General features: G+C 43.7%; 1 protein-coding gene across 3 annotated transcripts; it reads left to right on the plus strand.

Moving 5' to 3' along the window:
• Positions 1 to 6,530: 6,530 nt before the first annotated feature.
• TMEM14A (transmembrane protein 14A) lies at positions 6,531 to 16,940 on the plus strand. Of its 3 annotated transcripts, none has more exons than XM_037054840.1 (5): positions 6,531 to 6,767; positions 10,518 to 10,595; positions 13,651 to 13,752; positions 14,391 to 14,478; positions 15,844 to 16,534. In XM_037054840.1, exons 2-5 carry the CDS (start codon positions 10,526 to 10,528, stop codon positions 15,920 to 15,922), a joined length of 339 nt encoding a protein of 112 aa, XP_036910735.1. In that variant the 5' UTR covers positions 6,531 to 6,767; positions 10,518 to 10,525; the 3' UTR covers positions 15,923 to 16,534. The 3 variants fall into 3 exon arrangements, with proteins under 3 accessions (XP_036910735.1, XP_036910744.1, XP_036910752.1); XM_037054849.1 differs by having other exon boundaries at positions 6,531 to 6,672; XM_037054857.1 differs by lacking the exon at positions 15,844 to 16,534 and adding an exon at positions 16,572 to 16,940 and having other exon boundaries at positions 6,537 to 6,767.
• The last annotated feature ends 1,179 nt before the right edge of the window (positions 16,941 to 18,119 follow it).

Consider the following 18,119-nt stretch of genomic DNA (forward strand, 5'->3'; position numbering starts at 1 on the left):
GGAGGAAATGAGTTTTAGATTACAACTGCCAGGACAGGGAATAGGGACTGATTTATGTGTGTGTAGGTAAACCAGCCCAATTTCAGGTTTAGAGAAAATTGGGAAGTCAGGTTCAGATACAGTGTGGTGTGTTTGGAGAGGATGAACTATTTTGTGTACCTGGGAGGGAGTCCTCTAGCTCAAAAAGGGAAGGGACTAGCCCTGGGTACTGCTGCTAAGAAGTGCCAGTGAGAATTAGAACCAGAGCCTGCCTGACCCCTTTCTCAGAAGGAATTGTCCCCGTTTTAGCACTAAAAGTCCAATTCCTGGGAAACCCCAAAGTCCCAGTTTTAGAGCTCTAAGTCGCTCGAACTGGGAAATCCCTTTGTTCTGATTGTGGCAATGATAGTGCTGCGTCCCAGGAAGTCCCTCGCTTCTGGTTTTAGCACTGGAAGGCTCCAAACCCCTTGGTCCTGGGGGTTGGTAAACTTATTCTCTTGGGACAGGTTCTAGCCCAGAAGGAGCACAGGTCGGGTGGCTGTGGCATGAACCCCAAAAAGGCCATAGCCATGAAGGAGTCTGAAGAAAGTCTTTATGAGGGGTCTGAACCCCAAGGCCACTGACAAGGTGATAAGAGAGTACTTTGACCACTTTGGGGAAGTGAGTGTCTCTGCGAGGAGCCGTTTATGCTCCTCATCAGCCACCTAGGGATGTTTTTCCCTTCCGTCCTTGCCTGGCTCAGGTTCTTAGCTGGGCTTCTTCCTCCTGCTGTCTGACTTTTGAATGCTCTCTGTCTGGTGAGTTCCTCTTAGGTATTAAGTAAGGGGAGGCACCAGCCCTGAGCTTTGCCTGTGTTTCCAGATTGTGACCATTGAGTTTTCATTGGATCCACAGTCTAATAAAAAGACAAAGTTCTGTTTTTGTCACCTTCAAAGAAACCCATGAGAACTTGAGGGGAATCTCATCCCTCCTGGTCTCTGATGAAATGAGTTTGCTTGGACACAATCTGTGTGGGAGAAAAGGAGCTAGCAATTCCCTTTAGTGGAGAATGCCCTGAGCCCTTCTCTGAAATGGCTTTTACTGAGATTGGTATGTTCAGGGGTGTACAGCATGCATGCATAGCTCATCCATCAGTGTCAAAGGGCTACAGTTACAGAAAACAGACATTATAGATAACATTGGAAGGAACACAAAAATCTGCCTCTGGTCACCATCTGTTAGACATCTGAGGGTCATTAAGGCATGGTTCATGAGATTAGGATTTCATTCCCTTATGTTTTGAATTTAAACAACTGGTTTATTCCAACAGGGCTATAAAAAGCAAAGCAAGCTTCAAAGGGTACAATTCACTCTTCAGCCCTGATTTCCCAGGGGAACCATTGGTGGTAGCATTCCCCAGGGGAACGCAGGGTCATGCCTGCTTCCTGCGTTCCTGGCTTTCCATTCAAGTCTTACAGGCCTCTCTCAAGGCCTAGCTTGCTCGGGGCTATAGTCCCTGGTACCATACAAAGTGGTCCCCAACAAGAAATGTCCTGGAAAAGTTCTATACCATCAGTGGCAGCAGGGCAAGGAGTCTCCAGTTCCATGTGCCTATCCTCCTGCCTCCGGAGAGCTAGCCCTGGGGTCAGTGGGGAACGTAGTAACCAGTCATCCCAATTTTACCATTGAAAGTATCCAGGCAAACCCTTCCCTGGAATGTGAAAAAGGAATTTTTTGGCAATGAATGGAAGGTTGGAAGAAAAGTACAGGGGTCCTCTACAGGGGTCCAGCAAGGAGGGGCTGAAAGCAATGCTGTCTTTAGTGTCAAATGGATGTGACGTGGATTGTGCACCTTCTGTGGTGGCTGTCACCCACTTTTCCCCAGACCACTGATGCTGGCAGCCACAGTTGTGGTTTCCCTGCTCGTTATTGCATCACTCAGAGTGATGTGACATAGGCGTGCTGTAATTATGAATATTAAAAGGTCATCTTTGACTCCGCCTGCGGATTAACTGTCGTGCTTTGTATCAGGATAGCGCTAGTTTAATTTTTGAACATTGTGAGTGTTGCGACCATGTTTTCTAAATGGTCAGGTAATGAAAGTGAGAATGATTATAATATCAAAGCAAGCATGATCCTCATCACTAAAAAGAAGGTTAAATAACTGTTAATTTAATGACAAGAGGAAGGATACCTACAACTGGATTAGGGAGGCAAATAACCCAAACAGAGCATACTGAACAATACGCAGAAAAAAAAATTTGAACTGGGAGCAGTGGAAAGGGGGCATAGAAGCACATATGGAGACTATATCTCACAAGTCCAGGATGAGACAGGCACGTGCCTCTAAACCAATCAAAGGTGTTTTCATGTCCCCCAAAGATGCCAGTGTTCAGTCAAAAACAGCAGCTGCTCCATGAGCTGGGGCATCCCACACAAATGAACACGCATTATCAGGTCATTCTCTTGACTGTGCTATGAAACTGAGTCAAGGAACTTTTCCCAATTCAGAGGTTGAAACTAAAATACCCTGTGGGCAAACAAAAGGAGAAATTTGATAACAGATGCGTCGGCCCCTTACAGTAGAGGGTTGATTTTGTCATTTATTACCAAGAGTCATGTGTTCTACAGCACATCGGCTTCAAGCAATGAGCTGCATCATGGCAGCAAAAAAAAATGTCCCGTCTAACTCTTAGGCACTTTGACTTGAGAAATAGAGTTTCAAATCATCTTCTTGATATCTATGAGGCATTTTAATGAAACAGCTGAAATAATAAAGCATAAGATTGTTGATATTTTCTCCAAATACAAAGTAGACTTACTCATCTGCTTATTCATCAGACAGTGCAAATGAGAATTTTGACAAATGTTATGCTGTCTATAAATTCCCTAACAAAGATAATGAAAAAATCTTACTTACCCAACGTCCTGCACTTCTTGTACATAGCACTGCTACAAAAAGCTGTGATTTGCTTCACTGTGACATCACGACTTTCATAATGAAAGGTTTGGGTCACTTTTCAGTTTCCTCAAAATGTATAGAAGCACTTAATGAGTTTTTGGCTGTATAGAAGGGGGAGGAGATAACCTCTTTAGACACGTGCATGTAAGATGGGTGTCATTGCTCCCAGCCATAGAAAAGGTACTAAAATGTTGGCCCACCATAAAACCATATTTTCCAAGTGTGAACGAGAGGAATGTCCCTCTTTGATTTGGAAATATATTAAGGATGAGAATGGAGAAAAGGGCTACAGTGAGACAGAGGTGTATATGCTGCTTCTCCCAAACTGTCTGATGGTCTTCAGAGGTGAGAAAGAGCTCAGAAAAGATGGACTGACTGCACCTGAATACCTGTTGGGTATTCTGTGTAGGTTGATGCAAGAACTCATACGGTGGAAAAATGACTCATTTCTTGGAAGCAAGACTGCTTCTGAACTCAAAAAAAGTGTCAACAGTTAAGGGCAGCTGAGTTAAACAAGACTTTTTAATTACTTTACTAGAACTGTAACTTATTTGGAATCCAACTTTAAAAGCACAGTTCAAATGATTACTTCTGTGGTTAAGGCCATTTTCTCTAAGAAGGAGATGTTTAAATTATGATGACATCCGGTGAGCTTCAGAGCGTTTGAAACTGACAGCTATTTTAGACATGGGTAATCTGCATGATGAGTTTACGGATGCAAAGGGCCTAGCTGACAAACAGCTGGTCTTTCTAAACACGCCTGTGGATTCAAAGTGGGTGGACATTTTTGGAAAAACGCAAATGAATTTCTACCAATGTAAAAACTTCCTGTTGCAGGTAAGTAAATTCCTAAGTGGTCCATGCTCAAACATTGACACTAGGAATCAGTATAATGTGGGCGTAGGAGAGCAGAGCTGCAGGTTGGAGTGAATCTTACATTTGACTATGTTCAGTTTTACCACTACAGAAAGGAAAAGAAGGATGCCCTAAAGTCTGCAGGCAGTTCAGAAAAGTATTTTTGGAAAGGGGACAGAAAGAATTAAAATATCCCATGTGGGTCAGAAATATGCCATTTTTTATTAAATACAGGAAATATCTAATTAGTCCTATTATTTTTATATTCCCCTTTTAAAGTCTTAAGCATCTTATTTTGATTTATATATTTGTATTTAAAATATCCATAGCATATTAATACAGCAGTATGTGTCTAATTTAGAAATAAACATTATAGCCCTGGCTGGTGTGGCTCAGTGGACTGAGCACTGGACTGTGAAGCAGGGGTTCACTGGTTCGATTCCCAGTCAGGGCATATGCCTGGGTTGCAGGCCAGGTCCCCAGTGGGGGCACATGGGAGACGACCGCACTTTGGTGTTTCTCTCCCTTTCTTTCTCCCTCCCTTCCCCTCTCTCTAGAAATAAATAAATAAGATCTTTACAAATATAGACATTATACATATATTGGGATGCTTGTTCAAAATTTCTTTTACCGGTGAGCATAGGCCTAAATAATAAGTAGCCACATGGGATCTATCTGGAAGAAGAGAAGAATCAAGGACCGGAAGCAGGCTTTTATGTTTGTTTAAAAATCAGTAAGTTTCCTGTGACTTTGGTTTTTATGAATCAATCTCCCAAAGCCCGGGTAGCCCAGGAAGAACTGGTGCAAACTGAGTGTGTGAACACTTAAAACTGAGGGCCAGGCTCAGGATCACAGGGCACTCCCTAGAGTGTAAACAGCCTGTGAGGTCATGCCTGAGCAGCGGGTCTGTCTGTCAGTCAGTCAGCCTCTCAACCTTGCTCTCCCTTTCTCCAGTCCCACATAGGTACAACCTATGAAAACCGGCATTGCTATAGTTTGGGAATTCTCCAAATCCAGAGGAGCCTAGGAATGGAAATCAGGAGATCTAAGAATTTAAATAGGAAAAAGAAATTCCTATATTCCTTAACCTCTAATTAAAAATTTAGCATTTCTTTTCATAGGAAAATAGGCGGCAAACCACAGCAATATTAGTACCTGTGACTCTGTCATCACTAGGAACACAGATAGTCACATGTTGCAGGTACCTCAAACTATTTTTTATGTCCCACACTACTTGGAAATTATGGTAATTAGTAAGCCCACTCCAAGATCTTGTAATTTAATAAAGAAGCGCATCTATTATGTCACAGACTTAATGTTTAATAATTTGATAACTGTATTTCAACAAAACTGGCTTCCTTTGGCAATCTTATGTATTTTGTCCTGTGCCTTTCTCCATACTGCCGAAGGGGTTGATGGCACATTGGGAGTTACAGTGTCTGCTGTGAATCAGGAATACACTGAGTAGCAATATCACGAAGCTATTTTTACCTTCAAATACCTTTGTGACAGGGGTGGAAGGGGTCTCAGAGAGCATCTAGTCTGAGCAGCCTCTTAAATCCAGGCACTGAGGTTCAGAGGAAAGTTATTTGCCGGGATACAAATCAGTTAAAGATAAGGGTGTATTCCAAGAGGGTTTTAATTTTATTCTGAATAGGGTAAGTGTCCTGGGAGTCTGCAGAGGGAAGGGGTGGGGGAGGGAAAGGGGGGAGAGAGAGAAGATGAGAACAGAAGGGGAGGGAAAGGAGCTCTGGGAGAACTCAGAGCCAGATTTCAGGATGCTTCCTCCAATGCACATTCCAGTGCCTGCCATCAACTCTTCTGTGAATTTTCAGTAATCTTAACTCCCTAGGACCAACTTAGATTTTTCATAAGTTAGCCACATTCCTGCTCAGACGCACTTTGAAGCACATGGAATAGATTCAACAAATTTCACAGGACTTAATGTATATCAGTAGCTCTTTTTTCATAAAAAGAAATTTACTATTCCCAGGTCCACAGGACTCCTGGAGCTGCTTGTTGACTCCTACATAACAGCCTTCTTCGTGTATCTGAAGAGCTATTATGTAAGGAAGTGGCCTAGAAGGCAACACCAGAGTGAGACGAGTTGTTTCCAAAGTCAAGTTAAGGTTCTTTCTGGGAATGGATTATCCAGGGATAAGACAGATTTTAAGTGCCTTCCAATTCAGGCACTCAATACATACCTTTCCCTTCAGGTACTAAACTCTGCTGATCCTCGGCTTGGATTATAAAATGGATCCTGGCCTCCCCTCCACATTTAGATGACCCTATACAGAGTGTGTCCATGAATGGGGCTTGGGCTTTGAAATCTGACAAATGTGGGCTCTACCTTAACACCCCATGGAGACTGGAGCTCCCTCCACTGAAAACGGAAACAATATGCTGGAGAGTATGTAAAAGACCTGGGCTGTTGCAGACACAAATGACCCTGGAATGATGAATAAACTTCGGGGTTAAAAATCTCTGAGATTCCTGCTACACCCAGACCCACACCCGGAGGATGCTTCTTAGTTTCGCTCCATCCGGCAGGAGGCAGCAGGCAGGAGCCCCCAGCCCCCGCTCAGGGTCAGAGCAAAAGCGGGCAGACGGAACGAGAGACCAGATCCATCCGCACCCCTGGAAGCCGCAGCTCCAGCGCTCAACCGGGCCTACCGGATGGTACCACTCCTCTCCACCGGGCGGATCTGCGTGGGGCAGCACAGCACCCGGGAACTCAATGGAGGCCGCGCATGCGCACCGCAGTGAAGGCGCCGCCCGGAACCCGCCGCAGCAGCCGGGTGCCTGGAAGGTGGGGCGCTGGCGAGCCGCACCGCTTCCGGACTTCAGGTACAAGTTAGCCCGCAGCTGGCTCCCTCGAGGAGGGCTCGGGGTTACAGGTGAGTTGTTAACCTTGCAGTCGAGTACTCCTTGCCCTGAATTTTCCAGCAACGGTGCACAAATAAGCAGAGAACCAACCATACAGAGAACCTTGGTAGGTGTTTTCAGGAGCTGGGGTCTGGTCTCCTAAGGATCGCTTCTCTCATCCTCCTGGGACTTCCCCAGATTTCTTCCTTCTCACGGTCCTGAATCTACCACCTGTCCCTCCACTCCTGTCTTCTTGGAGCTAGGGAGAGGTGGGGATAGTGGGGCTCGTGGGTCATTGAAAAAATGCTTGGCAGGGCTTTATCCTTCCTACGCCACCCAGACTTCACTTGAAAATGTGTCTTCCACGCCCCGAGGAATGCAAAAATAGGTAGGTAATTACTGATAGTCAACGTATAAAAATGCTTTTTATATGGTAGCTTACAGAAAATGTTAGTGGGTCCCCAAGTTTTGGAGGGCTTGGGACAAGGCAGGGCCCTGCCTCCCGGTTTTGTACACGGTGTAGTAAGTCATTTTGCTGCATTGCACCCATGATGCTTTCTGGCTTAAGTTCTGAGCGTCTGGTTGGAGATGGAAGCCTGCGATGTATCCCACATCGTCCCCACCCGCATCCCTTTCTTGTTAACTCATCCGCTGACTTTTCATGTGTGCTTCTGGGTTGTTCAAACGTTCCTGCCATAGCAAAGGAGCAGGAGGGGTGATTGCTTTTTGTCTGAATTTTCTCTGTGTGTACAGAAACTTTTTGTAAGGTTTGGGAATATATTTTTTACCTCCTAAGAACAACGCTCAGTTCACTTAAGGAGAGATGAAGGCAATGGCTGTTTCTTGGCATTAGGTCAGTGTCACAGAGTCTTCAGACGGGAGTTATTGTGTTCACTCATCACGCATTCATTCAGCAAGTATTTACTAAGCACCTGCCTATGCATGGCAATGAGCTTGATCCTGTGAGAAGGACAAAGATGAATTTAACCTGAGCTTTACCTTCAAGGAGCTTGACTGGCCGAAAGGAAAGATAAACTCTTATAACTAACTCTATGCCAGAGCGCCTCAAGAGTGTCAGGGGAAGAAATGGGAGGCTTGGAGAAGAATCGGCCTTTCACACCAGATGGTTGGCTTAAGAGGAAAATAAGGTCCCCCAATACGGTCCCCTGATGATGAGTGATCGCTCTCCAAAGTGTCAGATCTATACAGGTGTTTTCCTTACTGCAGCAGCCTCCCAGCTTATTTCCCTGCACTTCATCACTTCTACATCTGCAGCCGCGAAGGGCTTGCAGGAATTAAATCTGATGGGAAGGCTCCCTTCATTCATTCCTCGCTGCCCTTGGGACAGAAACCAGACTCCCTCACATGGCTGCTCAGGCCCTGTCTTTCTTTTCACAGCCTCCTTGCAATTATTTCCATTTTGAAAACATGCTTTTTTGTGCCATTAGACCTTTGTACATGTTCTCCCTTCTGCCTACAACATGCCCCTTTTTGCAGCCCTCTCACTTGGCTTACTCATATTCTCCTCGAGGTCCCAGCTGGGCCCTGCTTCCTCTAGGAGTCTAGGCCCCCAAGCCTCAATAGGTGCCCATGCCTCTCAGGGCTCATTCGTGTATCTGTCTCCTCAGCTGAGCTGTACAGACCAGGGCCCTGTCCAGGGGCTTTGCATTGCTTCCCACTGCCTTGCACAAAGAAGATAGTGGTTAAATGTAAGTTGTAATGTTATGGTTTGAGTCATTGAATGCCTGAATTCATCCTTCCCCAGTTTTTTTCTCAGTGGCCTTACACACATCAAGCTTAAAAGTGGGTGTAAGGGTGAACAAGAAGAGCAGTCATTATTAGAGCAGCTAATATTTGTAGAGTGCTCAGTGTATGCCAAGCACTGTTGTGTTTTACAGTTTTAACTCATTTAATTATCACAACTCTATGAGGTAGATATTTTTATTATCCCTGTTTTACAGATGGAGGTACTGAATTACACAGACATTAAAGAACATGCCTGATGTTACTCAGCTAATAAGTGGTGGCATCAGATGTCAGCCAAACGTACATTGTGGACTATGATTAACTCTTTCAGAAAGACAGTAAGTAAGATGGAACCGGAGATGCTCATAGGGCTGAAGATGACAAGGCTCCAAGTGGAAGACTGGGCAATGTGCTCACAACTTTAAGCTGTGGAGCCAGTCAGAAGTGATTAGTTCAGAATTTCAAACTCTGGAGAACATCAGTTTCACTTACATATTCACTTTTTTCCAGCCAGCAAACTCAGTTATGATAGGTACTGTTGCTAGTGGTTAGGAATGAAACTAGCCTGAGTCTGAAACCGTGATTCTGCTGTGTGACCCCAGAGGTGTTGCTTGCCTTCTCTGTGCCTCAGTCTCATCTGGAAAATGGGGATAGTAATGGTAGTACTTACTTCATGGGCATTGTGGTTATAATTAAATGAGGTGATACATGTAAGGCCTTAGAATGGCGCCTAGCACATGTTAATTGCTCATAAACATCCTCATTCTTACTTGTTTTCCATCATTTAGTTAACAAAGGTTTTTGAACGCAGATCCTTCCTTTAGTCTCACTGTACCACTTCTTGGGCACAGATCAGCTCCCTTATTTTAATTCTTGTTCCTACAGATGTTGAAGATTTTTCAGTGTAGCCTTGTTTTCAGTACAGTCATCGCCTCCTGTGCCTGAGATTCCCTCCCCCAAGGCCCTTCCTCACAGTATAAGTGCTAGCTTACTCTGAAATAAACTCAGGACCCCTTTTCCCATTCTTCTGGGTCAGTTTGTTACCAGCTGTTACAGGAAGTAAAACATCGAGTTAACCCAAATGACGAGCAGCAAGAAAAGCAAATATGCAATGAAATCTCATACATCATTCCTTGTATGTACAAAGATAATTACTTTCCCCATGGAGGAGATATAGCTGTAAAAAAGCTAAGTTACAAGGGCACCACAAGGTCTCTTGGGGCGCTGATGGGTGCGATGCAAGGACCAACAGCCAGCTAGCCACCAGGGTCCTGTCCCCAGCCTGTAGGCAGCACACTTTGTCCTATAGCGCAGAGAACCAGGGCTGGACTTCAGTGGAACCTCTCACCCCTGGGTATATGTTTCAGTTGCTGCAGTGGTGCACAATAGAATATCATTGTTGTTCAATTAACTTGGTGCCCAGGCTTCGTCATATGCTCTAGTGATTTACCACTGAGTAAGTGTCCATGCCTCTGCCAGCAGGGAAGAGCCGTCTCATGACAAACCCAGTGACAAAGTGGTTGTTTGAAGTGAACCTGTGGTTGAGTCGACAAATGTCCAGATCATCCCTGTTCTGTTCTTTGTTGTGAGGTGGATGCAGGGACAAATGTCTGCACAAATATGAAAGAATGATAAGGTGGAGTTTCGCAGTCAAGGGATTTAGAGGAAGCAGAGTAGTTTGCTCCAGACCGGTTGGGTGGTGCAGGCTAGAGTGGTTAAGGAGGTTGGGAGGTGGTCAGAAGTGGGGTGAGGTGTAGAGGGTGGGCGGGGTTTGCGGTTGGGGGAGGGGGACATTCCAGGCACAAAGTGAAAAGTGAAGATTGTGGTGTTGTCTCCAGTGAGCAGAAATCTTACTTGGGGAAGTGGAAGGGAAGTAAACCGCTGACCGTACAGCAGGTCTGGAAGACAAGGGAAGGAGAATCAAAATGGGTGTCCCCCGAGTGTGCTTGAGTGTGGTGAGCCCAGTAGCACAGCAGATGAGTGGTGTGCAGGTGAAGATCTAGGTTCCCCTTTTTAGTAGAGAAATTCATTTTGATCCTGGGTAATGCATGCCACTTTTACATGCATTTGCTCCCCCAAACTCATTTTATTTTGTAAAACGTGTCCCTTCCCCCTTGCTTTACACTTGCAGCCTTGCTGATGGACCTTGTTGGTTTTGGTTACGCGGCCCTTGTGACCTTTGGAAGTATTTGGGGATATAAGCGGAGAGGTAAGCCCAAAGGAGTTTCATCAGAGTGACGTGGTGGGGGTTGGCGACTGTGCCAGGGTCAGCTGAGGGTCTGTAAGTAGGACACGAGGCCAAAGATGTCATAGAGGTGGCCGGGGACCAGCAGTGGAAGGGATTCGTGGAAGGCAGGGGGTTATGCAGGGCTGGGTGTAAAGAGCATTCCAGCCTGGGGGTTCTGGGTCTCCCTCCGCTGCAGAAGTCGAATTTCACCTGTCATTATCAACTACATAATTAATTGATTTAACCTCCTCAGGGCCACTCACTTACCAATGGGGAAATCTTTTTGTTTACATAGTCTTAGTGTCAAAAAATTGAATTACGTTGATATTGAATGCTGCAAAGGAAAATTGGTTGAATACTTAAATATCGTATCTGAAGTTTTCTCTCCATCTCTATCCAAGAGAAGGGAAAAAAAGACCCTAGTGGATAAATGAAAGGGTTTTCATGAAGAAAAATGAAAGGTCAGGTTTCATATTTCACTTTGTTCAAAGGTAGAAGCATTTGTAGTCACAATGTCTCATATTGCTCTTATATTTTTATGAAATTCTAAAAGTATATTTTAAAAAGTAAATGTATTTTAAAGAGTGTTGTATTTGTGGCATTGGTGGACTTGGGTTTGAGTGAAAAAGCGAGGTTTACGTAGTTACCAGAGCTCCCTCCTTGGCCTGGGAAGTCCAAGGCCTGGGAAGTCCAAGGCCAAGAAGAGCGGTTCTGCCCAGGGTGTGGGGCTGGCAGGTTAGGGTAGGTTCTCCGCTGTGATTCCTGAGAGCCTGTAATTCACCTCAGACTTTTGTTGTTCTTATTTTTTCTCTCAATATGTGTAGCATCGTGGATATGTATTTGATGGGGGAAAATGACATCAAATTAAGACCTGTAAACAATTACATCAAAGTTGATATTTCATAATCTACATTAAAGAGGACTCAGTATAAAATCCTGATAGGATTGTTATACATTTTTTTTCATTGTCAAAGACATGTCTAATAACCTTTACTATGGGACAGGAAAGACCAGGTATTTCTTCCTGACTTGAAGAGGGGTGGAAAGAAGGAAGTGTATATGTGTGTGTAGATATATATGTGGTTGTGTATATACATTAATATGTATGTTGTGCTGGTGGAAGGGAGAGGGGGAGGGGAGGGCTTTACTATTCTCACCCAAACCTCTTCAGGAACATACGAAATCGCATTAGCTGTGCCCAGCTGCACAGTGTGGTTCCTTGGCTTCCTGCAAGAGCCCCGCTCTAAGTGACCCTGGGAGCCCCCCAGGGTATCATATGTTCACAAAGAAGCCCACCCCTGTAGCATATGCGTTAAGAGCGTAGGCCACAGAATCACGCGTTCTTAAATTCTGCTCCTGACACTACCACTTACTAGCTCTGATACTCTTGTGAGTTGTTTTAACTGCTGGGCCTCAGTTCCTCATCTATAAAGGTTAAGTAAAGTATTCTCCTTAACCATAGTCATACCTGACTTCTGCTTGAGCCGTACAGGGAGCGCCTAGGCATGCATTCCATCAGTTTTTATCTAGTGTTGGCTGTGCTCCTGGCACTGTGTTGAGCCCTGGGAAGACAGCAGTGAGCAAAACAGGCGTGGCACTGGCCACTGAAGGTGCGGGGATGACTGACGTTACGTATCTGATGACGAGCAATGGGAGACTCTAATGGGCCCCTCATTCAGAATGGTGGGTCAGAGAAGGCATCTCTGAGGAGCCAACACTTAGCATCCAAAGGTGAGCTGCAGTTGACCAGGTGGACACTGCAGGGAAGAGCAGTCCAGGCAAGGAACAGCATGTGTGGGAGCCATTAGGAATAAAGAGTTTGGCATATTCGGGGAATGTATGGAGACCAGAGCTCCAATAATAGAGTAAACTTGGGTTTTCCTAAGGGCAGTGGGAAGTACTGAGGGTTTTCATTAGATGGGGTGACCTGTCTAGATGTATGTTTTAAAAAGATCATATTACTGTGTTTAGAGAATAGATTTGAGGGGTATAGGGGGAGCAATGAGAAATTTAATATCATTTCCAACTGTAACATTCTACACCTTTATATATTTGACATGGATGATATTAACCCAGTTTTGCAACTGATAAAACTCAGAGAGGCCAAATGACTTAGCCAAAGACCTTCTGGCAATAAATGAAAGAATTTGGACTAGAATCTAAGGCATTTGGCTTCTCCTTCAGGATGCTGCTACTGCTGCTGTTGTGTGTGTGTGTGTGTGTGTGTGTGTGTGTGTGTGTGTGTGTGTGTTGCTGCAATGGTTCTTAACCCTGGCTGCAATATGGATTCCTAGATATTTTTAAAATAAAGCTACCATGACTGTACTCCTAGATATTCCGATCCAGCAGATTGTAAATGGAGTGACTCCCACGCAGCAAAGAGAGTGTGTGTCATGTTCAGCATCACTGGCATGTAGCCCAGTGCACAGAAAGTGCTCAGAGTTGGTCCCGGTGCCCTGGTGCCGTGGGAGGGTGCATCGGGCTGGCTGGCTGTGTCAGTGCCCTGGTTCTCCCCATTTCTCAGTGTAGCCGCCATCCCTGAGTCCTGACGTCTTGAGGCTGGAAGTTCTGTTAACTGTTCAGGGTAGAACCAGCACTTGGTTTGTGTAGCACTTCTGTCTCCAACCTTACAAGCTAAAAATACCCTGCACCCTACTTTACCATCACAACCTCACAGTAAAAAGATGGAGGCAAGGAGAATAAGGAGAAAACAGAGAGGGACCTAAGAAGTCAACTGATTGCCCAAGGTCATGCTGTCAAAGTCAGTACCAGTACTATAAGGGAGACTCTTATTCCCTGCAGTGATGCCTAACGCTGCATTGCTGTGCATTCAGGGCGTCTCTGCCTTGCATCTAGGGTTCAGCATGAAGCAGTCATTTCTTACAAACTACCCATGAATAGGCTGATACTCAATTTGGCTTTGTCTAGTTGCAGTGCCCAAATACAAATACACTTAAATATGCATTTGTTATACTCCAAGTAATTCCTTTCTTTCATTTTGTGATTCTCTTTCTGAGCCCATACTTTTCCCCCCAAGGTGGTGTTCCATCTTTGATTGCTGGTCTTTCCGTTGGACTTTTGGCTGGCTATGGAGCTTACCGTGTCTCCAATGACAGGCGAGATGTTAAAATATCTCTGTGTAAGTAAGGCATTTTCCCCAGCTGTGGAGAACGGAACCCGGGGGGGGGGGGGGGGGGGGANGGGGGGGGGGTGGGTAGCTGATACAATGCTTCTAAATTTAATATTATTACTTAGTTTGTTGTTATTTAGTCTCCAGGCATCAAATTTCCCAAAGTGGAATGCTGGAAAATAAAAACTGTTAACCTTCTTCCAAATACTGAAATAGTATTATTTTATTAATTAGGTCGTACTTTAGAAAAAGATACTAATTATTTTCTTTACATTCAGTTACCTGAACACTTGTTGAGTGTCTCCTGTAGGCTCAGGTGTACTGCCTGGTGTTCCTGAGGAAAGTTGGGTTAGACAGCAGTCCTAGTCTGCCAGGTGTATTCTATAAATAAAAATTTAAGTTAGAAGAGACTTCCTTTTAAAAGATTTTTCAAGAATGGATTTTAACATATTCGTTTACTCAAACCTTTGTGATGAGCTAGTTTAAGTGTTTTCATAGAGCACTTCATCGTTTGAAGAACATAGCAACTCAGTACCTATGTGTAATAGCTGTTACATTAGAAAGCTGAAACGACACCCTTTTTTCCCCACAAGCAAGTGTTGATAATGTGTTTGAAACTCCAGTTCGTGCGTTGGTTTGTTTTTCAGTTACAGCTTTCTTTCTGGCCACCATAATGGGTGTGAGGTTTAAGAGATCCAAGAAAATAATGCCAGCTGGGCTAGTTGCAGGCTTAAGGTAAGTAAGAGGGGAAGAGAGGGAGAGAAAAGGGGAGAGAAACAGTGATGTGAGAAAGCAAGATCAATTGGTTACTTCTCACCTGTTCCCAACCAGGGTTGCGACCTGCAACCCAGTCATGTGCCCTGACCCAGAATCAAACCAGTGACCCTTCAGTTCACAGGCCAGTGCTCAATCCACTGAGCCATACCATCCAGGGCAAGAAGAACTATTTTGATTTATTTTCTTCTGCCATCATTTTAAAGTGCTGAATTTTTGGCAGAAGTCCGTTTTAACTCGAAATGCCAAGGTATTTTTTATTCAGTAAGCATGACTGTGAAACCTTACAGTATCAGCATTCAGCCAGTCGTTGGTATTGATGTGCACGTGGACTTTTTAAAAAATATTTTATGTATTTATTTTTAGAAGGGAAGAGAAGGGAAGGAGAGAGGGAGACAAACCTCAATGTATGGTTGCCTCTCACACACCCATGCTGGGAACTGGCCCGAGACCCAGGCATGTACCCTGACTGGGAATCGAACGGGCCTGCGCTCAATCCACTGAGCCACACCAGCCAGGGCCACATGGACATTTTTATTGTGTCTACTTAGTGCTGCTGTCGTGTGTGATCACATGTACATTTTACCTTTGTCAGAACAAAGCACCAAGTTGAACCTCGTTGTTCCTCAGCACTTACCCTACTGAGGCAGCGAATGTATTCATTTAAATGCGAAGCTCATTCCTTCTCAGGGAGTAGGACAGAGTGACAGTCTGACGGTTGTTTTGAGTATTTAGGTGAAAAAACACCTTTTTAAAGTAGATAAATAGGGAGCCTCAAGTTTCTCCTTACTTGATTCCAGTCATTCTATCCACGAGATTAATCCAGTCACCAAGAAAAAGTTTACAGGTTACATTTGAATTCTTCCTGAAAGCTGCCTTTATGTACTGAAAGCCATAAATCCTTTCATTTCCTCTGATAAACATTTTCGATTTTGGGAATTTATTCTGAGGAAATAATGAGATGTACCCAATGACTGGTGTTTATTGCAACTTTATTCCTAATGCAAAACATGATAAACTAAAAAATTAAAAACCTAAAAAATTCACCAGTAAGGAAATGTTTCAGTAACTGTGTTGTCCATCTAAAGGAATACTGAGCAGGCTTTACATGTGATGGTTTCAAAAACCGTTCAGTGGCACTGGAAAACCTTCATAACATAAGAAGAGAGGTTTTTTTAAAGGACAAAAAACAACCAAATATAGTGTAGTCTCAGTTTTTAAAAGTTTATATATAAAAAACCAAGTTGGGAAGGGAAATACCTCAAATGGTTCAAGCTTGTCTCTGGGTGGTGGCATAATGAGTAATTTTCTCTTTCTGCTCTATAGAATTTTCCAGTGTGGCTGTGTTTATACTTGTGATTCAGGGAGGAAAAATGTGATTACAGACACTGCTTTCCAGTTTTAGGCCCGTCTGAAAATGATAATTGTGGCGGGAAGAATCAGAAGTAGGGTTTGTGGATCAAAAAGACAAGACCCCAAAGATATCAAATGCCTTTTAAATTGCTGTCTTCTGAAAAGCACCACTATGCGTTTTAGATTAATTTCCCTATTTTAGGAAAACGAGGGAAATTAATCAGTAGTTTCGGTTCTGATGGTATAAGGAAAACAAATGAAACATGTTTATTAAAGAGAAAAAAAAAGTCAAGTTCCCAATCAATGAAGAGTAGCTGATGGTAATAATAACCCCTCAAAATTGTTCCATGATTATTTTTGCAACTTGCTTTACTTTGCAAGCTTTTAAAAGTTTTGTATTTCTTTTGAAACCTTTCTCTCCTAAAGCTTCCTCTGGGATCTTAAGAGCAGCGAGTTCTGATTTTTCTCATTCATTGAGTGAACATTTTTAAGTGGCTCTTCAGTCATGTCTGGGAAGTATGAGTACAGGGATAGTGGGATCCCCCTGCTCCAGGAAGTAGAAGTCAGGGAGGGAGAAGCCTGGGAGCCAGAGTTGGGTTGCCCCCTGGTGAGGGGGGGCAGCCCTTTCTGTCTCCCCCCCCTGCCCGCCCCCGCCCCCCCCGTAAGAGCCACCCTCCATTTGCCTTTTTCTTTTCTTCCAGCCTCATGATGATTCTGAGACTTGTCTTACTGCTGCTCTGAGAATCCGGGGGAACCAAAAGCAAAATGCATGTCATTCTACACTAGTGGGCAGAACACACTCTTGGAACTCAGAAGATGAATTTCAATAGGGAATATGAAGTATCTTATTTGACATTAGAAACAAAAGAAACTGTTAACTCTAATAGGAACACTAGTCTGAAGTTTTGTTTTGTTTTTTAACAAAACTTTGTTTTCTGATTCTCAGGTACTGTTTTCATTAAAGATATTTAATAAATTGTGATACACTCATTAATTTTGCTGTGTTTAGTTTTATGTGTGTGGTATTTTTCAACAATTTCCAATATCTTCTGAAGTAAGTGTAAATGAAACCACAGCATATCAGGTAATAGAATACCCTAATTGGACTTTACAGAATGCTAATGTATCTATATGTCATTTCTATTATATAAGAAATTATGTTTTTCCATTTTCATTGTATTGCTGCCAATGTTATTTCTCTTAAAAAAACTAATTTTCTAATACTCTGTACTAAGAGAATGTATTCAGTATTCAAATAAAAGGTGTTCAGTGTTAAATCTGTTCTTTTTTTTGATATTTTATTTATTTATCTTTAGAGGGGAAGGGAAGGAGAGAGGGAGAGAAACATCAATGTGTGGTTGCCTTCTGTGCATCCCCTGCTGGTAGTTAGCCTTCAAGGAACCGGCCTGCAACCGAGACATGTGCCCTGACTGGGAATCAAACCGTTATCGTGTGGTTCGCAGGCCCGCGCTCAGTCCACTGAGCTACGCCAGCCAGAGCTCTGTTCTTTTTTTTTTTCATTTTAGTGTCTTATCTGTATACTTAAATCATCTTTGACATTTAAATGTGCAATTATTAATGAAAGAGGTTGGGAAGGAGGGTTATTTAAGCCAAAACTCCTTCTCAGGAGCAGATATTCACTCTCCCCACCCCGCCACCCTCTCTTTCTCTCACTCCCTGTCACAGCAATAATTCTGAAACCAAAATGATTTTGTCTCAAATTGCCATTTTATTTTTAGGCATAGTTATGGCTTTTTAAAAAAGGTTTTATTTGTTTGTTTGTTGTTAGCAGCTTAAAACAGTCATTTAATTTTGCTCACAATTTTGTGGTTTAGGAATTTGGAAGGGTTCAGCTGAGCGGTTCTTGTGGTATCTTTCATACAGATGCTGGCTGGGGCAGGAGTCAGCTAAAGAATCTGCTAGACTGATTGTGCATGGTGGCTCCCCCATATGGCTAAAAGCACAGCTCGGGTCTTGACTATAAAGTACCTACCCATGGCCTCTCTATGTCCTTGGGCTTCTCACAGCATGGTGACTTGTTCTGAGAGGAAGCATCTGGAGAGTGAATGTTCTGAGACCAAAAGCAGAACCTGCAAGCCTTCTTCTGTTCTAGTTTCAAAAGTCACACTGTATTATTATCATAGTCTGTAGGTTTCAAATTAGTCACAGAGGGCAGCCTAGATCCAAGGAGAGGGGAATTACAGCCCAGTTCTCTGGAAGAAAAGCCACCATCTTTAATCCAACATATG

Source organism: Sturnira hondurensis, unplaced genomic scaffold (genome assembly GCF_014824575.4).
Source record: "Sturnira hondurensis isolate 20B ecotype Veracruz unplaced genomic scaffold, ASM1482457v3 Scaffold0000880, whole genome shotgun sequence".
Taxonomy (NCBI): domain Eukaryota; kingdom Metazoa; phylum Chordata; class Mammalia; order Chiroptera; family Phyllostomidae; genus Sturnira; species Sturnira hondurensis.

What these genes read in the sequence shown, in the direction of transcription:
- TMEM14A (XM_037054840.1), top strand. Translation starts at nt 10,526, where the DNA reads ATGGACCTTGTTGGTTTTGGTTACGCGGCCCTTGTGACCTTTGGAAGT. An exon ending in AGATGTTAAAATATCTCTGT is followed by an intron (nt 13,753 to 14,390) that starts GTAAGTAAGGCA and finishes TTTGTTTTTCAG; the next exon opens with TTACAGCTTTCTTTCTGGCC. An exon ending in GGGCTAGTTGCAGGCTTAAG is followed by an intron (nt 14,479 to 15,843) that starts GTAAGTAAGAGG and finishes TCTGCTCTATAG; the next exon opens with AATTTTCCAGTGTGGCTGTG.